The sequence below is a fragment of the Hylobates moloch genome, unplaced genomic scaffold (genome assembly GCF_009828535.3).
Source record: "Hylobates moloch isolate HMO894 unplaced genomic scaffold, HMol_V3 SCAFFOLD_9, whole genome shotgun sequence".
NCBI classification, from domain to species: domain Eukaryota; kingdom Metazoa; phylum Chordata; class Mammalia; order Primates; family Hylobatidae; genus Hylobates; species Hylobates moloch.
Genome location: NW_026652284.1, coordinates 16,121,872 through 16,144,028, shown reverse-complemented (window position 1 = coordinate 16,144,028; position 22,157 = coordinate 16,121,872). Strand labels below are relative to the sequence as shown.

Here is a 22,157-nt window from a genome sequence, read left to right as displayed (position 1 = left end):
AAGAGAACACCAGAGAAAGCACCACGTAAACTGTAAAGGTGACGTGGAGGTGAGCAGAGGCACCACTGGGTGAGGTCAGGAGGGATTTGGAAACACCTTATGAGCCGACTCATAGGCAGGGGGAGGCTCCTCCTGGCTGCACCTTATCAAAACCCAGTGAGCAACCGGCCCAGGTACTGGCTCTGGTGTCCTGGGCTGGGGAATGGGGGGTCCCCACAGCATACAGAGGTCACTTCCTGTCCACCCCCAGTACCCAAGTCACCTGACCAGCAAGTGGCACAGTAGCAGTTGGAACCCCGGTGATCTGTCTGTAAAGCCTTGCTCTCAGGACCACCTCCGCTGCCTCCCTAGACTGGAGCAGGTGTTCCTCCGGCCGATGAGATGGGGAAAGGGCTTCCCAGGCAGGGGAAGAGGAATAAAGTTGGGGAAGCAGGGACACGAGCAACGTTCCAGCTCAAGACACGCATGCAAGGAGGGCACGGCAAGAAATGAGGCTGGGGGCGCCTCCTGTACCCATGACCCTCCCTGCTGCCTGCTAAGGCCCCAGACCCACCCTGTACCCAACCGGAGCAGCCTCTCCCAGCCGCTGTCCATGGAAGCCACACAGGGCTGCAGTGTCTAATTCTCCCTGTGAACAAACACTCCTTCAAGGGGCCTCCGGGTCATAAAAGAGCCATAAAAACCAATAAGAGGCAATTATCTCACCCTTATCTGAGCTTCCTGCTCTCCTAATGCCTCTCAGCTTGCAAATGAGAGTAAGGCCAGCAACCTGAATGCAAAGGAAAGAAGCTGAATCCATGGAGAGGGGTGCGAGATGGGGAGGAAAAGGCAGACAGACGCAGAGGCAGGGAAGAGAGGAAAGGACCCCTCCCAGCACCCCAAAGCAGCAACCTACATTGCTGGCAGAGGAGTTCAAGTGCACCAGAAGGCCACCTGGTGCGTTTCTGGTCCACAGAGCTCCAAGCACCTTTGTGCCCCACCTCTTCTTTCTCCAAAGAGCAGCAGGGCAGGGAGGGGTAGGTCCCCGTGTGCCACCACGCTTGTCTTTTTTTTGTATTTTTAGTTGAGACAGGGTTTCACCATGTTGGCCAGGCTGGTCTTGAACTCCTGACCTCAGGTGACCCACCTGCCTCGGATCCGCCTAGTACTCCCAAAGTACTGGGATTACAGGCGTGAGCCACCGCGCCGGGCCTCCATCCTATTTTAAAGATAAGAAGCCCCACTCCAGAGAATGGCACCCGCCACCTCTGCAGGGGCTGGTACAGGCCCCAGTTTCTCCGTGAAGCTCCAAGTGTCCCTTCCCAAAGGCTGCACCATGTGGGTGGTCGGGGAGGAGACCCCCAAAACCAGAACAAGCTAAGGATTCCTGGCCAGCAGGGTCCACCCGCACAGGCATTCTGGGGCCCTTGCCAGGACAAGGCATAACAAATATGAGAAAGGAAAGAATGTCACCTTTGGGGATGGGACTAGAAAGGACTGGAATGATATTTGCCTTATAAGGCCTCAAGGAAAACCCAAGCTGCAGCACAGGGAAGGACAGGACAGGAGAGTTTGCATAGGACAGCCCCACAGAGTGTCACCGCCCGCCTTGGAAACTCACCCCAGCATGATGGCCCGATCAAGAGACACAAAGGAAAGGGAAGAACACGCAGCCCAGGTTCAGCCTGCTGCTGGGTCTCTTTTTGGCCCTGGCCACTTGACCTGGTTGTACAGCATGTCAAAGCTGAGGACCTTAGAGAACATCTGGCTTGGCTGCCCACTAGAGTCAGTAGGGCACCCCTAGAAGATGTGGGCGCCAGGGCCCCTGCCCCAGAGACTCTGACTGTTGGTCAGGGGTAAGCTCCCTGCGGGCTCCAGCATGCAGCCAGGGTTGAGAACCAGGGCTCTGAGGCGTGAGGGGGGAAGCAGCAAACACTCCGGGGCCACGACCTGGGATATGACTGTGGCTCAGCCACTTGGCTGTGTGCACCGGGACAAGTTACTGAATGTGGACCAGAGTGAAGTATCAGTCCTACTTCCAGCTGTGAGGATTCAGTGAGATGATGCAGATAAAGCACTTAGCATTTCTCTATGCCTCAGTTTCCATAGCTACAAAATGAGGCAACGCTACCTCCCTCGCAGGGTTCTGGTACGGAGTAAATAAAGAAGTCATGTAAATCCCCTGGCACAGGGGCTGGCACGTGGTATGGCATCGTGTGTGCTGCTTCCCTGCCCCCTCCTTCCCTCCGCCTCTCCTCGAGGCACGGGGGCCTCACCTGCATGTGTTCCCTCTTCCCTCTGTGGCCGCCCATCCTGCGTACAGAGGGCTTCCAGGACCCAGTGTGTCTGTCCTGTGCCACCCCACACATGGTCACAGATCCCCTTACTGGATGAGTAGACAGCAGTGAGAAGCCCCCCAGGGGAAGTCTCGGAGCGGCCCTCAGGTGGCATCATATCACAGACCTCAGCAGGGAGCGAGCATCGAGGCCTCTGGGGAACCATCTCCCATCGAGGCCTCTGGGGAACCATATCCATACAACTGACCCCCACACACATGCTGGCCAAAGCCCAGCCTCTGGCCTCCTGCTCTGTGGCATATGCACCTCCCTCCCTGACATCTCAGGGGCCCCAGGGCTGGGTCAGACCTGGAGAGGCCCTGTACCCCCGGCAAGAATGTCTCGAGAGCCGTGTGGGTTGTTGCAAAACAATACAAGTTCTCCTGGGGAAATGCTCATGATATGTAATTAGCTTTAAAAAAAAAAAAAAAAAGGTGAGCCTCGAAACAGCAAGTGCAATAAACCACAGTTCTATAAAAAAAATTATGCATACTTGTATACGTGCCTAGCAAAGAAGCTGGACAGAAACACACCATGGTAGGATTAAAAGTTGCTTTTAGTCTATCATTTTCTGTACTTTCTAATTTTTCTACAACAAACTGTATTTTTTTAAAAAAGGAAGAGAGAGAGGGAGGTAGGGAGGAGGGATGGACTGATGAGCATCTCAGGTAATGCTAAGCAATGCATTGGCCAGGGAGGGGTCCCTTGTGCCTGGAGTCAGCCCCACACAGATCCGCACCCTTTGGGGACAGTGACAATGAGCAGCTCACCGAGTAAGCACCCAATCTCTCCCATCTCATTTCATCCCCACCAACAGTGCCATCCGGTGAGTCTCATCACCCCACTTTACAGAGATTAGAAACTGAGGGGGCCGGGTACAGTGGCTCACACCTGTAATCCTAGCACTTTGGGAAGCCAAGGCAGGCAGATCACTTGAGGTCAGGAGATTGAAACCAGCCTGGCCAACATGGTGAGACCCCGTTTCTACTAAAAATACAAAAAAAAATATCCAGACATGGCGGTGGGTGCCTGCAATCCCAGCTACTCGGGGGGCCGAGGCAGGAGAATCACTTGAACCCAGGGAGCAGAGCAGAGGTTGGAGTGAGCTGAGATCGCGCCACTGCACTCCAGCCTGGGCGACAGAGACTCCATCTCAAAAAAAGAAAAAGAATGAAAAGAAAAGAAACTGAGGGTTAGGCAGAGAAGCCAAAGAGCACTTCCTGGGTCATGCAGCTAATGTGTAGGGCAGGCAGGATCCAAACCAGCTCTGTGTGGGAGACGGCAGCGCCAGAGGGGTTAGAACTCAGGTTCTGGAAGCCAGCTGGGGTTAACTCTGGCTCTGCCCATCTTTCTCTGTGACCTTGGGCTGATGTCATGTCCTCTCTGTGCCAGTTCCTGCATCTCTAGAATGCAGATTATATCAGCGCCTGTCTTGTGAGAGTGTTGCAGGGATGAATGGCATTGGGGAGGGAAAGCTCTCAGAGCCCAGCGTGTAAGAAGTGCTGGGTACATTCAGGCCATTATGATCTGGCCCTAGAGCCAAACACACACACAGGCACGTAAAAATAACACAGCCTGGCAGAGCATGTCGGCCCCCATCGCAGTCACTCAGTAAAGAGGTGCTGGGTGAAAGGACAGGAAGACGCAAGGGAAGGGCAGGGGAATACCGGCCAGTCAGCAGAGCACCATCCTAGATGCATAGAGAGGGCCATAGAGGAAGAGCAAACAGAGCCCCTGGCCTGAGGCTTTGAGCCCAAGCACCACGCCTGCCAGCCCAGCCCTACAGACAAGTCACGCCCTCTCCCGGGTCTGGTCTGCAAAATGGTGCCCACAATAATCTCCTCTTTCCGGGGCTGTCGTGTTAGTTTCCTATGGCTGCTGTAACAGATGACCACGAACTTAGTGACTTACAACACAAATCTATCCTCACAGGTGTGGAGGTCAGAAGGCCATCAAGGGGTTCGCAGGGCTAAAAGCGAGGTTTCGGCAGGGCTGTGCTCTCGCTAAAAGCGAGGTTTCAGCAGGGGCAGCTCCAGGGGAGAAGCCAACCCCCGCCTTTTCCAGCCTCGGGAAGCCACCTGCATTCCTTGGTCACAATCCCGTCCTCCATTTCTAAGGCCAGGAGCGTGGCATCTTCCCACCTCTCTCTGACTCTGGCCCTCCTGTCTCCCTCTTGTCACAACCCTTGTGGTGCCACTGGGCCCACGGATAACCCAGGGTCATCTCCCCATCTCAAAACCCCTCACTTAATCACATCTGCCGAGTCCCTTTGCCACGCAACATCACAGATTCACAGGTGCTGGGGATGAGGATGCAGAAATCTCCAAGGGGTGGAAGGGCCATGATTCTGCCTCCCACAGTTGTGAGAATCAAAATGAGGTGTAAACTGTAAAGTCAGTGCACGTGTAGGCTGTTAGTATTGTTGCACCATCTCTGTGCCAGGCACTGGGATAAAACACAAGTGAGGCAGAGTCCTACTGCTGCAGGGATACAGGGAGGAGCATCACAGGATTCCTCGAAGGCATATTTATACCATGAAGAGATGCGCCAACCAGGTACCCTGGATGCGCCTTTTTCAATGAAGAGGCTGTATGGGTCCTCAAAGGGCCTGGGATCCAAAGGTCCTGGCTCTGAATGGAAACTGGGAGCCCTTGTTTCTACCCTTGGAGGAGGAAAAGAAGGAAAGAAAACACAAAAACCAGCTTTTCCAATTTAGGGATTTGGCAAGGGAACTTTAGAGAAAGATTTTTAATGGAAAGAAGGACCTGGTCCCCATAACCCTCCCATGAGGGACTCCACAGGCGGAGAGCCGGTATCTGCCAGGCCTCACGTCCCGCATGGACCCTGTGAGACAGGACACAGGAGGCTCAAATGCTCCGGATTTGGGAAACAGCACATGTAAGGAGAAGCCCCGAATTCCAAACAACTCCAGACTAGGTCTGCGGCAATCTGGAAAATCTTGAAGATTTCCTCCGGACACTGCAGACCCACTCCGGCCTTGCTGACCTGCCCTTCTCACGAACCCCTATGTCCCCCACACCCAGCAGTCTCAGAAGCCACAGGCCACCAGCGCCCTGTTTCCATCCTGTGCCAATACTGCTTCGCTGAGCCTGGTCTCCTCTTGGCCTGATCCTCTCAGCCCCTGATACATCCAGGGAGGATGAGTCTCCCTGTCCTCTCCCAGAATTTGACTGCCCCATCCATTCCCCTGGCTCCAGGCCCCAATGAGAGACACTAGCCAACAGGCAGTACGACCATCTTATCCAGAAAAGCCCAGGAAGGGGTAGGCCAGGTACCTTCAGGGAGCCCATGAGAATCCCTGCGACCCGGGCCAGGAGCCAAAACCCTGACCCACAGAAAAGTGCTGAGGCCACAGGGGCATAAAGGCAAAACTAAACAGGAAAAGCAAACAACTCCAGAGGGGGCCGGAGTCCATGGGGCTATTGCACTCAGAGGTGAGGGGTGCAGGCCTGAGTCCAGGAAAAACAGGAAACCAGTGATCTGCGGCACTCAGGTTTCCCAGACACTGCTGGGTACTCAGGGCTGCTCTTTCAACCACGACCCCCGCAGCGAGAGCTCAGGGTGGACATGAGTGCACGTGCTTCAGAGTCCACCAGGAGAAGCAAACCCTGCGGGCCTCAGTGACAGCTTTGAGGGCAGATTTGGGTAAATTACTTCAGTTCTCCAAGCCTCAGCTGCTCATCTGCAAAATGGGCATATTCAATAGTCCCTGTCTTCTAGGGCTCCTAGGGGTACAAGTAATAAGATAATATGGGCCAAATGCAGTGGTTCATGCCTGTAATCCCAGCACTTTGGGACACCAAGGCAGGAGGATTGCTTGAGCCCAGGAGTTCAAGACCAGCCTGGGCAACAGAGTGAGACCTCCCTCTCTACAAAAAATATAAAGTTAGGCCGGGCGCGATGGCTCACACCTATAATCCCTGCACTTTGGGAGGCCGAGGTGGGTGGATCACCTGAGGTCAGGAGCTCAAGACCAGCCTGGCCAACATGATGAAACCCCGTCTCTACTAAAAACACAAAAAATTAGCTTGGCGTGATGGCACACGCCTGTAATCCCAGCTACTCAGGAGGCTGGGCAGGAGAATCACTTGAACCCAGGAGGCAAAGGTTGCAGTGAGCCGAGGTGGTGCCACTGCACTCCAGCCTGGGCAACAAGAGGAAAACTGTCTCAGAAAAAAAAAAAAAAATAGCCAGGCGTGGTGGCACATGCCTGTAGTCCCAGCTACTCAGGAGGCTAAGGCAGGAGAATCGCTCAAGCCTGGAAGGTCGAGGATGCAGTGAGCCATGATCATACCACTGCACTCCAGCCTGGGCAACAGAGTGAGACCCTGTCTCAAACAACAACAAAAAGAGATAATGTACACAGAGCACTTAGCACAGCCTGTGGCTCAGCACAGCACCATCAGCACCAGTGAGGTCAGGTGACTCTAGCCATGTGGCCTTGGGAGACACAACCACTCTGCGCTTCCCTTCCCTGGCTTCTGTCTTGACCTCTACAGCTGCCAGAGTCAGAATCCAGTAGAAACCCTATTGATATGCCATTTGTTTGGGGGTAAGGTGGTGGGGTGGTATTCTTTGGTTGGTTTTGTTTGTTTGTTTTTGAGACAGAGTCTCGCTCTGTCACACAGGCTGGAGTGAAATGGCACAATCTCGCCTCACTGCAACCTCCACCTCCCAGGTTCAAGCGATTCTCCTGCCTCAGCCTCCCCAGTAGCTGGAATTACAGGCACCAGCCACCAGGCCCGGCTAATTTTTGTATTTTTAGTAGAGACAGGGTTTCATGTTGGCCAGGCTGGTTCTTGAACTCCTGACCTCAGTGATCCACCCACCTTGACCTCCCAAAGTGCTGGGATTACAGGCATGAGCCACTTCACCCAGTCTGACATGCTGTTTGTTTTCTCCTTGCTTCCATGGAGACACAGACCCTCCTTGTCCTTCTGTCCATCATTCGTTCAACAAAGACGTCTTTGGCACTCACCCTGTGCCTGCCACTGTGCTAAGCCATGAGGTTTGGCAGCAAACAAAACATCCCCCTCCAAAAAATCAAAAAGTCCCTGTCTCCATAGAGGCAACTGCTGGTGGAGAGACACACCTGCACACCCTTCTGCCCTCACAGGATCTCCGTGTTGGGGGAGCAAAGAGCTGGCTGTTTTTGCTCTGCTCTCATGTCAAGGGAAGGGATCTCACCAGGAATCACGCACTGGGCACTGCCGCACAAGGCTCCCCAGGAGGGACCTATGGAACATTCCACCGACTGCTTAGACGCCACTCTCCCAAGAGCTCAGAGATCATCTCTGAGTGGGCAAAAGTCTTTCCTCAAAAAATGTACACACAATCAGATCATTCCTATGAAGCCAGCCACACTGTCTCATCAAGGACCAGGGCATGAGCTCCTGGAGGCAGGGAAGCACAGTGGCCAAGTGCCTGGCCTCTGTGTCAGAGGGGCCTTGGTCTCTGTTCTGAATGAGCATCTACTTATCTACATGGAACCCTGAGCACATCACCTAACTCCTGGGGTCCCCAGGAGGGTAGCTTGAAGGAAGTGAGTGTGCTGACCACCCTGTGTGCCAGCCTTGTACCTCTGCTCAGGGCTTCCTCAGCGGGCACTCCCCCTGCCCCTCTGCCATCCTGAATGGAGAATTTCCACTCACTTGCTGAGCCAGGACCTGGCCCAGAAGTCTTCCCTGATGGCCCCATCCTTGCTCCCCTCCAGTCAGTGTCCCAGCTCCCTGGGCGTCCGTCTCTGTCCCACTCTGACACATCTGCATCTCCCACCAGACTGAGTTTCTCCACAGCTTCACCCCTGGCCCACCCTGGAGATATAAACCCTTGGAAGATTGCAGCCATCACGGCCCTTCCCAGCCCAGGTGCAGGACGAATGGCTGCTGATTCATTTCAGGTCCCTAATCAGGGAGGAGAGGCTGGCCCCTAATTCTGACCTTAATTACATAGTAGCAAGCTCAGCAGAAACCCTCCCCAAGTCCACTCACTCTGGACAGCAAATGAACACATGAAGGACTTCTCCTCCGGGGGCCTGGGCCTGCAACCTGCATCTCTGAAACCTCCCGTTGGGTGACACCACCCTGAGAATTAGCCCCTCTTGCTCAGTTTGGGGCACCCCAGGAAGACAAAGCAGGGCTCAAACATGCCTCCCCTCACCAGGGTAGTGAGGATTTAAACTCGGGGTTCCAGATGCTTGGGCCATTCATTTGGAGCCTAGACCCCTCCACGGCTTAGGCAAGGAGGCTCTAAGCACCTGGTCCTGAGAGGCCCCAGCTCCCACCACCTCCAGTTGCCCAATTACCCTTCCAACCCAGACCTAACTTGCAGAAGACAAAGAAGAACTGTGATAAAAAGCAAATGCCTCGATTAGGCACCTACCACGAGGCTGGGCATCTTACCCGATGGCCCATTTTACAGATGAGAAAACCAAAGGGGGACTTGACCGACATGAGGGCCTGTGGCCAGTGTGGGGGCCACAGCCAAGACGCAGGCCCTCACCCCAACATCCAGGCTAACCACTAGGCTACACTGCCTCTGACAGGCTCCCAGGCACAGAGGGCAGGGTCCCTAACAGCAACTGTCACAGGAATGGGAATGATATTGGCAAGACAAATGGCAACTGCAAAAATAATTACAATGGGCTGCACCCCCCAACCCTCAAACCCTCCCAACCTCCCCCACTACACACAGACACACACACACACACACACACACACACACACACACACACACACACACTGGGGACCCTCCAGCCGTTCGCTTCTCCAAGACAAACCCAACAGAGGGGGTGCTCTCATTGTTTCCCTTTCAGCCTTGAACAGACTGACACTTGGAGAGTTTCTGTGACTCCTCCAAGGCTACACAGCCAGGAAGGGACAGAGGTAGGGTTTGGAGCCAGGCCTGCCTCCTGCGGTTTCAGAGGTTTGTGGGCAAAATAAAAGTACCATGAGTTTCTGGAACTGACCTCTTCCCCCAGGGCACAGGGCCTCAATGAAATGCTTTCCTCCTTAGCCAAAGACCAGTCGGGTCCTCTGGGCCTCAGCTCCACCCCATCCCCACCCACTGCCTGGTGTCTCCCCGTTTCCAACCGCCAAAGCAAAAGAGCAAGGTTCACTTACTCTGTGCTGGGTGGGGCAGCTGCTGGGTCTAGGTCTGCAAAAGAAGAGCAGACAGAGAGCCTGTGAGGCCAGAGGCTGGCCCTAAGCACTCGGGCCTTCCCCGCCCCTTTCCCAGCCTCCCCAGGGGCGCCGCAGACAGGGCCTGGCCAGTCTGGGTGCCTGCTGAGCCCCGCCTCCCTCCCCCAGCCCTGGCTCAGTCATCAGCTCCCCTACCTGGCCTGCACCACCCCCAACCACCCCGTGGCCCACTTCCAAACTCCAGCCAGAACCCTCGGCAGCCACCCCGCCTGCTCTGGGCCTGCCCTCCACCCCCAGCTGCTCCAGGAGCCCGCTGTCCCCAAGCCTGCAGGAAGTTCCAGCTGGTCCAGTCCCCAGATTCTCTCTCAGATAACAGACTCTAAGAGCCCAGAAGCTGCCATTTAACACCAGCTTATCAGGGCCCTCCTGCCCCCCAGGGTTGCCAGCTCCCCAAGGCAGACAGGAGAGGGGACCTCTGGGAGGCTGCTCTTCTGGCTGGTGTGGATTCTTTAGGAGAAGCTGCAGGGAGGACTTCAGAGACACAAGCTCTGGGCAGCAACTGTCTCCAAAGCAAAACTCAGGCCAACCACTTCCATTTACAATGTGCCAAAGTGCGCCAGATGTTGCAGGAATGCTAGGAATTTCCAGTTCCCAAGGGAAGCCATAGACTGCAGCTTCTTCCCACTGGCTTTTCCCTTCCTGCTTTCTGGGGACAGCAGAGGGGCCACCAGGCATCCCTGAGAGCCTGGAGCTTCCGCCCAGTTCTCTATGCTCCCTCTAGCCCCAGGACCGGAAGTTCCCAGAAACATCTTACCAGTGACAGGGATGGAGTCCAAGTGGATCAGTGGGGGGTCTGTGTCCCTCTCAGGAGCAAGGCTGGGGACGCCCAGGGCTGTGCTGGTGTCCTCTTCATCATCACTGTCGTCAAACTCAAAGGCCTCTCCTGGGTCGTCCTCTGCCTCGGAGGAGGGGCCTGGGGCTCCTGGAACCAGCTGATCTCCTGGAAGAAAGGAGGAGTTGGCCAGGCTGCAGGATCTCCGAAGTTTGGTCGATGGAGAGATGGCTGGGGTAGGTGGGCATGGGCTGGAACTGGGTGAGCACCTCGGGTCTGAGCCAGGGAATGAGAGCCATCAAACTCAAGCCACATGGCCCTACAGTGCTGGTAAGGCGGGGGGGAGGGGGTTGGGTTAGGTCTCTAAGCAAGTGGCAGTTGAGGGAGGGAAGGGAGTGTGCTCCCGGGGTGAGCCTGTGCACCTCAGTACTTCAATGTATATCTTTCCTCTTCTTATTTCCTGTTTCCCTGTTTTGTGAGCAAGGGGTCTTTTTAAATGTGTGTATATGCGTGAGCACAAGCTTATTGCATGTTTGTTTCTGTGTTGATGTGTCTGTGTGCTTTGTGTGTGCAAATGAGCACAGACAGGCACATCCTTCCAGCTGCACTTTATTTGGTATGTGCAACAGCATGAAACACAGCTGCCTGGGAATGCCTGGGCTTGGAGACAGCCAGCTTGCAGGTACTAGGGCACAGACTGGCTGGGGCAGGGAAAGGCACCAAGCTCCCAGCATGGAGGTCAGCTCGCTAGGCCTCATTCCCTACTGTTCCCCTCCTGGGGGTCCCCCTTCATGACTATGAACTCCTGTCCTCCTCGCCCATTAAAGCTCAACTCAAACAGAGAGACCCTCCCCGCCTACCCTACTACAGGAGGCGTGGCCTCTCCTTCTCTGCCCTTGCCCCTTGTTTGTACTCCCCACCAAGCTCGGATCCCTGAGAGCAGACATCTCACCTGTCTGTCCCCTCTACTGTCGGGTCCTGGACTGGCCCAGACTAGGAGCTCAGCCACTTTTGTTAAATGAGTGAAGGGAGGAATTCTCTATCGTAGAGAGCACGAGAAGCCATTTCCAGCCATTTCACCACATGGAGGTTCCCCAGTCCTCTTCCTAGAAGACTTTCTTCCTAAACTCTGGGCTGAACGGAACTTCAGGAGTTCAATAATTCCATCCCCTACCTTATGCAAACCCACTGCAAAACCAACAGGCAGTTTGGTTCTGTTTTTAAACATCTGCCAAGCTGACCACCCTAAGCAGCCCTCTCGTGGGCACATGCCACACAGCTTAGGCATGAGCTCTGTGCTCACATGGCCCTGTCTGAGCTCCCTGCTAGCTGTGTGGTTCTGAGCAAGTCACTTTGCCTCTCTGAATCTTGGTTTCCTCTGCAAACTGGAGAATAAAAACAGCACATTCCCCACAAGGCTGACATGACCATCAGCTGAGCTGCAGCTCAGGGTTTCTCGACCTTGGTACAATTGGTGCTTGGGACTGGATGATTCTTTTTGTGGGTGGAGAGGGGGGCTGTCCTGTGCACTGTAGGGCGATTAGCAGCATCCCTGGCTTCTACACCCTACAGGCCCAGGGGACCCTCCAGCTGTGACAACCAAAAATGTCTCCACACATTGCCATATGTCCCCCTGGAGGGTAAAATCACCACTATCAGAGAACCAGTGGGTAGGAGAAGCCCTCGGCACAGTGCCTGTATATGTAAGGATTATGACAACAACAGCCTCGGATCCTGGAGGACAAACAGGATTTTCTAGCCCATGGGTCTGCGGACCCAGCTCTACCAAATGTTCAATAAACATTAGACGGATGGATGAGTGATGGGTGAGGAGGTGGCTGGCACAGAGAGATGGACAGATGGGCCAGCAGATGAACAGATGGACAGATGGACATATCTGATTCCAACAGTCTCTTGGACTAGAAAAATCCAATCACTCCCCTACAATGACCTGGAGGTTCCCAGAGCATAATATTTTGGGGGCAGATGTAGGAAACCCCTTCTTCAGCTGCTTGACTGCAATGGAAGCCCAGAGCACGCCTTCCCTCCCCAGAATGAGAAGTACCCAACTTCCTCTGAGGTCGCAGAGGAGGAGACAGCCGCTCCTCCTGGGCTTTGGGGATCCCACAGGCCAGGTCAGCAGGGGTGGACTCGGGGCAGCAATGTGGCCTGTAGAGCAAACTCCTTCCCCAGGTGTCAAGAAACAAGTCCTGAGGGAGCCTGAGCTGTGCCCTGGGCAGCTTCCTGATCCAGCCTCGGGATCACCTACATTTACCCAAGACCCCAGAGACAGAAGCAAAGCAATGTGCCCACAGTCAGCAGCTAAGAGGATGGGGATGGACTGGAACCCAGCTCCATTCGCCCTCCACACTCTTCTACTAAGAAGCCCTCAGACATTCTGCCCTGCGCTGACATAAAGGGCTTGGGTGGGAGCTGGATCTGTGGTTTTCAGATGCAGTTCCCAACCCCTGGTAGCTCATAAGTTCAATTAGGGGATTCCCAATCAGCATTTCATTCGGTGTTTGGATTGGTAGCTTGTTTTGTTTCAGATGTTTCTAAACATTGTATTCTAATATTAATAAAATCATATGGGGTATTCTTTTTGATATTATAATACCAAATAAAATACATTTGGTATTGAATTATTTCCGATGTTTAAAAAATAATGTATTGTGATACTAATGAATTCACCTTGGTATAATTTCGATATTGGTTTTGACACTTCTGTTTCAGTTACATATACACATTGGGTAGGGGGGTGTGTGTGTGTGTGTGCACGCACATGTGCACATGTGCGTAGAATCTTCTGCTCATCCCTTGCTCCCTCCACTCCAGCCACATTGATCTCCTTCCTGTACCACAAATGTGCCAGGCATGCTCCTGCCTCAGGACCTTTGCACTTGCAGCCTCAGGGCCTAGCACATTCTTCCCGCGAGTATCTTCTCCTGCTCTCCCCTCTTTCAGGTGTTTACTGCACATCATCTCTCTGCATGCTGTGGCATCTCTACTGCACACTGCCACACAGACCTGCTGAGACTCCCAGTTTGCCCTGCCTACTTTACCTTTCTTTATGGCTGCCATATGCTATTTGTGTTGCTGTCTGTCTCCTCTACTCGAATATAAGCTTCACGAGGGCAGGTATTTTTGTCTGTTTTGGTTGCTGTTGCATCCTCAGCATCTAGTGCAATGTCCAGCATATAGTAGGCACATGATAAGCATTTGTGAAACACACACACACACGTACCCCTGCTATCATGTCTATGGGTGGCAATTTTCAAAGTTTAAAACACAGGCTGGGTGCTGTGGCTCACACCTGTAATCCCAGCACTTTGGGAGCCTGGAGCAGGAGGATGGCTTCAGCTCAAAAGCTTGTGACCAGCCCAGGTAACATGGTGGGATCTTGTCTCTACTAAAAATGAGAAAATTAGCCGGGTGTGGTAGCATACACCTGTAGTCCCAGCTACTTGGGAGGCTGAGGTGGAGGGATCACTTGAACCCAGGAGTTCAAGGCTACACTGAGCCATGATTGTGCCACTGCACCCCAGCCTGGGTGACAAAGCGAGACTCTGTCTCAAAAAAAAATAAACAAAAGTAAAAATTTTTTGATAATTTTAAAATCAGCTGGGTGTGGTGGTGTGTGCCTGCAGTCTCAGCTACTCAGGAGGCTGAAGCTGGAGAATGGCTTGAGCCCAGGAGTTTGAGGCTACAGTGAGCCATGATCACATCATTGTACTCCAGCCTGGGTAACAGAGCAAAATCCTGTCTCAAAAAAAAAAATTTATTAAAGTATTGGAATAAATGACCACAAAGTCCCTACCTGCTATTTTGGGGGTACCAGATACAGGCCCATCCTGACTTATACAGGGTTTTCTTAGCCTCTCAGTGCCCACTGGTCCTTGCCCAAGTGAATCTGCTGGGCAGGGAGTGGGGGTGGGGGTCTCCCTTTATACATGGATGGTGTCACTACAGTGACTAAGGTTTTAGAGTCAGACCACCTGGGTTCAGCTCAGACTCCAGCTCACCCAGGTACCAGCTGGATGAGTGTCAGGTTATTTGACCCCCTCCCAGTTTCCAGATCTGTACAATGAGGACGGTAACAGCAACTACCTCACAGGGTTGTTGGGAGGATGGAATGAATGAACATAAATAAAGCACCTGGTGCAGGGTGCGTGCTCACCAAATGTTAGCTCTTCTTACGATGATGATTCTGCTTATTATTATCACCATCGTTACATCATCACTGTCATATTATTACCACCATTATCACTGTTATTATTATGATTATAGCCTTGTCATAGCCCAGTCCCTGCTGCTGCTGCTGCTGCTGCTGCTGGGTGAGAAGGGCAGTCCTCTCCAACTCACAGGCAAGATCCGGCCTCAGGCAACCCTGCCCCCAGCCATGTCCAGGGACTCAGGTCACTTCTACACCTTTTTTTTTTTTTTTTTTTTAATGAAGCTCACTCTGTCACCCAGGCTGGAGGACAGTGGTGCAATCACGGCTCACTGCAGCTTCGACCTCCTGGGCTCAAGTGCTCCTCCCACCTCAGCCCCCCAAGTAGCTGGGACTACAGGTATGCACCACCACACCCAGCTAATTTTTTTTTTTTTTTTTTTGCATTTTTTGTAGAGACGGGGTTCCACTGTGTTGTCCAGACTGGTCTCAAACTCCTGAGCTCAAGCAAGGCTTCTCAAAGTGCTAGGATTACAGGTGTGAGCCACTGTGCCTGGCCTACACCTCCTCCCTTTAAGAGTAGAAATAGCTTCAGTTACCCATGCATGCAGTGAGCAGCTCCCAGCATCCAGTGGGCAGGGAGCGGGAAGGAGAGGTAAGACACAGTCCTGGGGCTCGGGGTGGGGAACTGTGAGCTCCCCTCCAGAGCTCACTGTGAGGCTGACAGGGCAGAGCCAGCAGGAGAAAACCTAAAACCTCAGAGACTGAGACGGTGCCAAGAGGAAGGGGCTGGGGCTCTCTGGGGCTTCAGGAAGGGCTTCGAGGATGAGGCTGCCCTTGCACTGAGCCTTCAAGGATGAGAAAAGGCCTGACAGGCTCCAACTAAAGTGTGGATTCCAGGCAGAGGCCACAGCAAAGACAGAGAACAAACACCAAGTGCCCCAGGGGTGCTGAAGACACGCGCAAGGATGAAGAAGGTCATTAGACGGCCGACAAGGTTCGTGGGGAATCCCCTACTCAGGAATTTGAATTTAATTTGGGAAGGTAATGGGAAGCTCTCAGAGAATGAGAAAATGGCAAAGAGCTGGGTTCACCCAGATGATGCTAGCCAGCAATATTAGAAAGAGCTGGAACAACAAATATTTGTCAAATGTTTGCTGAACAGAACAGAATTGACTTAGTCATAAATTTTTTTTTCTCACTCCCCATGTTCAGGTTCAGGCCTCTTGGTGGGGAGAGGAAAGGGAACAGGTGTCCATGGCAGCAGGGGCGGGATGGGGCAAGGCCATACATGCTGGGACCCAAATCCCAGTCATGAATTGGGAGGTGAGATGTGCTTGTCCCCAAGGCGGCCTTCTATCCTCCCCCCGGGCAATCAGGCATTGCTCCTTATCAGAAGGAAAACTCAGGAGGCCCATCCCAGCACAACTGAGAGCTGAAGGAAGCCCTTCCTAACCGCCTGCACAGGTGGCACAGCCAGAGCTGGTCACTCATGCCTCTGATGTTCCTGGACACACTCGGTCCTTGTGAGAACCAATACAAGCGAGTCCAGGAGGCGGGAGACCCTGGGAAGCCACCCATCGCCACAGAGAAGACAGGTCTGCTGTGCTGCTCCCCACCCCAGAAGAACCCCGAGGCTCAGGGAGGAGGAGATGCATCATTTGGCTCTGCCAGGGGTGCAGGGCATGGCACACGCTGTCTGTCCTGTTGACACCCACGATGATAAGCACTCCCGTCGGTGAGCAATTGACTACCCCATGCCCATGCCTGACATATATTTAAACCTTGCAACAGCCCGGGAGGGGGCGTCATTGTCCCCATGTTTACTGATGATGAAACTAAGCCACAGAGACAACATGTCACTTAACCAACCCCACAGTCTAAGTGGCAGGGTCGGGATTCAAACTCAGATGGGGCTGATGACAAAGCCCTCACTCATTACCATCTGCAATTCTGCCTCTCTCATAGTGTCAAGAGGACAGGAAGCTGCCGCCGTGGGTGAAACAGCCCTGGGCCCAGTTCCTTCCGGGCGGGGCCTGGATTCTACCTGCAGCATCTGAGGCCCCAGTGCCAGGGTTGCCAAATAAAATACAGGACACAGACTTGAATTTCAGATAAACGACGAATAATTTTGTTAGTATAAGTATGTATTTTTCTTTTTCTTTTTTTCTTTTCTTTTTTTTTTTTTTTTTTTTTTTTGAGACAGTCTTGCTCTGTCACCCAGGCTGGAGTGCAGTGGTATGATCTCGGCTCACTGCAACTTCCATCTCCCAGGTTCAAGCAATTCTCCCGCCTCAGCCTCTCGAGTAGCTGAGATTACAAGTGCCACACCATACCCGGCTAATTTTTGTATTTTTGTAGAGATGGGATTTCACCATGTTGGCCAGGCTGGTCCCAAACTTGTGACCTCAAGTGATCTGCCCGCCTCGGCCTCCCAAAGTGCTGGGATTACAGGCATGAGACACCATGCCTAGCTGTATCTTTCTTTTACTTTCTCTTTTTCTCACTAAATGCGGCAATGCTACCACTGTTCAATGGTCTGACCCTATGGCGCAACCCTCTCCCCCAACCTCAGTTCCTCACCCCTGATTGATAAGCTTCAGCCTGAGACCCCCATGTGTTCACCTCTCCGGGGGATCTCAGGGAGACAGGAAAAGGATTGACCCTTGCCCAGAGCCTCCTCCGTGAGCAGAAAGTTACTTCTATTTTGTAGACAAGGAACGTGAGACAGAGGATACGGCCCAGGCAGGGCCAGCAGCCAGCAAAGCAGACCTCCCACCCGGCGCCATGCTGCTCCAGAGCAAGGCCCTCCGCCGGCCCTCCGCCGGCCCCCCACGGCCCCCTTCAAAGAAGGGATGACAGGGACAGGAAGCCCTGGGTACGGTACCTATGGCAGGCTGTGGAGGAGGGTTGGAGGAAGCCATCAGACAAGGTCCAGCTCAGACCAGCACCGTCCCAGCTACACACCTGTGGAAAGAAGACCAGAAATCGCATTAGCTGGAGTCAGGGCTGCAGTTTCAGCCACTGAGACGAGTCACTGGCTCACAACCTGTGCTTCAGCCCAGTGACTCTCAGAGCGCAGGGCAGCCCCAGAAAGGCCCCAGCCTCCAGCCTTCATAAATCATTAACCCATAGAAACACCCACAGCTGTGCAGCCCAAATCCCTCTTCCCAGAAAACCCTGCAGCCACAGACCTTCCTGTTGCCAGTGCCAAGGGACCTGCAGGGACCTGCTGGGTGTCCCTCCTCATCCCCTCTGGCTTACAGGTGAAGCTCTGGCCCCAGAGTCCAGGGTCATGCTCAGTCCCCCACCTTCCAGGAATCGGATCACACCTGACTGTCATAAATGGGACTGGATACTTCCTCCTCCAGGCTGCCCAGGAAGCATGGGCTCCCTTAGGTCTGCCTACTCCTGCCAGTCCCTTCCGGTGGCCCTGCTGAAGGCCACTCTCACTCTGCCTCTTCCTGTCCCGCCCCACGGGTTGACCAGCAGGCAGGAGGTAACCTGGCCTTGGCACACGGGTGTGAGGAAAGCAATGGCTCCAGAGGCCAATAGCACAAGACAGGGACAGAATCCCAAATGCTCAGCGTGGGGGCACAGTTCCTCCTGGCCCAAGGTGGCACCGCCCTCCCCTCCCCTCACAGTGGGAGCTCACATAAGCAAGAGGCTGACGCCTCCGGTGGGCTTCCTGGGCCCTGGAGCCAACCCTGCCCCCGCTCCCTACTGTCACCTTCAATTGTGCACTGGGGGCTGTCCTCCTAGACATGCTGTGGAGGAGAGAACACACCCTGCAGGGAAAGCACCCAGCCCCTGGTCTAATCCACCCAGGCCACACACTGGCTGTGTTCCTGTTTTCCTTTCCATTCCTAAGGGCTTTATTTTTATTAAACGGGCTTACTAAACAAAAATGAAACGCAGGTTAATGGCAATATTAGTAACAGTAGACATTCTTGCATTGCCAACGATATCTCAGACATAATTTTAAGCACTTTACAAATATTAACGTCTATTAGTCCAAATTATAAATGAGAAAATGAGACCAAGAATGGTTAAGTAACTTGCCCAAGATCACACAGCTAGGAAGAGCCAGGGTTCGAACCCAGGCCATGGGGCTCTGGAGTCTGTGCTCAGAAGCAGCCACTACACTCTAGCACCTTTCAAGACTCAAACGATACAACAGGTAGACAATGAAAAGTTAGTCTCCGAGCCGGGCACGGTGTCTCACGCCTGTATCTCAGCACTTTGGGAGGCCGAGGTGGGCGGATCACTTCAGGTCAGGAGTTCGAGACCAGCCTGGCCAACATGGTGAAACTCCATCTCTACTAAAAATACAAAAATTAGCTGGGCATGGTGGCACACGCCTTCAATCCCAGCTACTCAGTAGACTGAGGCAGGAGAATCGCTTGAATGTGGGAGGCGGAGGTTGCAGTGAGCCAAGACCGTGCCACCGCACTCCAGCCTGGGAGACAGAGCAAGACTCTGTCTCAAAAAATTAAAAAAAAAAAAAAAAGTTAGTCAACCTTCCACCCTGGTTGCCCTAATCCCCCAGTCCCCCAGAAGAGATGACTGTTACTGACTTCTCGAGAATCCTTCCAGAACTCTCCCATGCATGGGCCAACTTGCATATCTGCAGATATGCCTTGTTTCATACAGAAGGAGCACACAGCACTCACTGTGCTGCAACTGCCTTTTCAACCTAAATCTCAGTGATGATTTCAGAATAGTACTAATACATAGAAATCAACCCCGTTTTTTTAACAGCTGCAGAGTAGGTTTGGTTTGGTTTTGATGTAGGTGTTTTTTGTGGGGTGGGGGTATAATTTATATAACCCCCATCGATAGGTGCTGAGGCTGCTTTGGTCTCAGTTTCCCAGGTTGGAATGCAGTGGCACAATCATGGCTCACTGCAGCCTGGAACTCCTGGGTCAAGTGATCCTCTCGCCTCAGCCTCCCCAGTAGCTGGGACTACAGGCGCACACCACCATGCCTGGCTAATTTTTTAAAATTTTTTCTAGAGATAGGGTCTTACTCTGTTGCCCAGGCTGGTCCCAAACTCCTGGGCTCAAGCCATCCTCCCTCATTGACCTCACCAAGTGCTGGGATCACAGATGTGAACCCTGACGCCTGCCTGCATTTCTCACTGTGACTGATGATACCAGTTACTCTCTGCTAAGCAAGTGACTGTGCCTTTTAGACCCACACTGAAAACTCTCAGGACTAAAGTGTTACTTCAGCAAAGGGTTTTGGAAAACAAACCTGTAGCTGCACAGCAGTCCTGCTACAGGGCCCCTTCCCAGTGGGCTCATTCAAAACCCCTGAGGTCTGCCCAGCCTTTCTCTGAGGGCTCTGGTGCCCCAAGAGTTCCAGGAGGGAAGCGGCAGAGAGACCTATACCCATTTTACAGAAGGAAAAAGGGAGGCACTTTGCCCAGCCTCCTGTCCAAATTGTTCCTTAAATACAATTTGATGATGATACAGAAAGAGGCTGCTACTTTGCCCTGGGGCCAAAACCCAGGATCCTTCCCTCCCAGGGCAGAAAGTCCAATGTCCTCCCCTTTCTTCACCCTTCAGGGCTGATTCCTGCCCTCCCCTCCAAAGCCCAAGGCTTTCCCTAGAAAGGAAGAGAGACACCAACATGTATGGAGCCTGATGCTTTATTAGCATTATTCCATCTAATTCTCATAACACCCCAGCTTACGGATGAGGAAACAGAGGCTCAGAGAAGCAAATATTTGCCCCAGGTCACAGAAGCAAGAGGACAAGGTGACCACACTAGGATTCCAGCCAGTGAGCACTGACCCTAAAGCCTAATCTCAATCCTCTGATCATGCTGCCTCCCTAGCCTTTGGGGCTGGAATCTGGAAGGTGTTCCCTACAGGCTAATGTGGGGCTCTTAAGTGTCGGGACGAGGACACAGGCCAGCAAGCCCTGCCATACCCATAGGCCTATGGCCACCATTTTGCACACACAGGCCGCTAGTCTCAGAAGGATGTGGACAAGGGAGTGGGGATGTCTCACAGCAGCCCCCTGCCACCACTACAGATCCTAATGGGGTTAGAAAAGAGTTCAGGTTCCCCGATACCACCTGGGTTCCACTCAGCAGCTATGAGACCTTGGATGAGTTAATCCTATCTCTGGGACCCAGTTTACTCACCTGCAAAATGGGGATTAAAAAGTACCCACTTCAGGCCAGTCATGGTGGCTCATGCCTGTAATCCCAGCACTTTGGGAGGCCGGGGCAGGCAGATCACTTGAGGTCAGGAGTTCGAAACCAGCCTGGCCAACATGGTGAAACCCCATCTCTACTAAAAATACAAAAAATTAGCCGGGTGTGGTGGCGCATGCCTGTAGTCCGAGCTACTTGAGAAGCTGAAGCAGGAGAATCACTTGAACCTGGGAGGTGGAGGTTGCAGTGAGCCGAGATCACACCACTGCCACTCCAGCCTGGGTGACAGAGCAAGACTGTCTCAAAATAAATAAATAAATAAACAATAACCATTCTCATCTTTAAAAAGAGAACTAATACAAAAGCATGGCGTGTCAGAACCAGAAAGTAGCTCCAAGATGGCAGTGTTGCTCTTGCTTTACAGATGTGGAAACTGAGTCCAAAGGAGGAGGGCACTGCCCACAGCACTGACTCTCCAGGCGGTGACAGCAAAGGCCGTGGTTAGAGGATAGGATTTGGTGCCAGGATGATTCAGGTTCAAACCCCAGCTCTGCCACTTGCTGCAGCAGCAGTTAATTCCTTTATCACTGGGGCAGTGGGAGTAAGACCCGCACCTGCCTCCTGAGCGTCCTGTGCTGATGAAATGAGGACCCAGCGGTGGGTGTGACAAATTCTACACTCCGTCCCCCGCACGGAGTAAGCTCTGGGTAGACAGGGGCCTCTGTTACCATGGGGACCATATCCAGGCTATGCTTGGGTGGTGGGATTATAGGAGATTGTCTTCTCTTGGAGGTTACCTTTTTAACAATGACCGCCAAACCCAAGGGACAGGCGGACACTGAACAGTTCCCCTTCCTGCTACTGTGTGGAATGGCTGAGGAGGAGGCAGCGCTCAGACAAGGGAGGAAGAGGGGAGGCCCTAGCTCCCAGCTATGGGGTGTGCCCACCAGAGGCCCAGAGCAGGTTAGGCTCAGTGACGGGACCACCCAGAGCTGCCCGGCATTGGCACCTCCCTCTGCCCTCAGCCGCCCAGTTCATCACAGCAGGTGTCTTCCTGGCTTGGCTAATTTAGTCAAAGTGTTTATTAGTTCCCCTCCCGCTAGGGTTCAAAGTTCATCTGCCCAGAGGCCCTCCTAGGAAACCCTCCTCCTGACTGCCCCTGTCCCACGCCGGGCCCCCCAAGACCATCTCCCACCCCTCACACATCAAGCTGCCCCATCCCTCTTCCGCCTGAATGAGGCCTGGAGGAAAAAAACACCTGGGGGCCCTGATAGTCTGGAAGGCTGTGCAAGTCATGCTTTGAGGACAGGGAAGGCTGTCCTCTTTCTCCAAAAAGGTCCAGGCAGAAGTGGGGGAAGCAGCAGCTGGGCTGCTGGGCTGAGCTGGGCTGAGCTGGGCAGCAGCCACCCAGCCCTGCCCAGAGAGAAACAAGGATATCGGTTCTGGCCCAAGCACCCTTGTCAAGCTCTGGCCACAGAGGCCCTCTGCAGGGTCCACCTCCTGAAACAGAAAGA

The 22,157-nt window shown here is 53.4% G+C and overlaps 1 protein-coding gene across 7 annotated transcripts in view; it reads right to left on the bottom strand.

Moving 5' to 3' along the window:
* The window catches only part of ARHGEF10L (Rho guanine nucleotide exchange factor 10 like), a 160,341-nt gene that overhangs the window by 101,250 nt on the left and 36,934 nt on the right, over positions 1–22,157 (bottom strand). For all 7 annotated transcript variants that reach the window (XM_032759082.1, XM_032759084.1, XM_032759086.1 and 4 more), the window contains exons 2-4: positions 17,366–17,445; positions 10,290–10,475; positions 9,458–9,491 (exon numbers count right to left, since the gene is read on the bottom strand). In XM_032759082.1, the coding sequence (XP_032614973.1) occupies positions 9,458–9,491; positions 10,290–10,475; positions 17,366–17,402 (257 nt within the window). In that variant the 5' untranslated portion in view covers positions 17,403–17,445. The remainder of the gene's footprint in view (positions 1–9,457; positions 9,492–10,289; positions 10,476–17,365; positions 17,446–22,157) is intronic.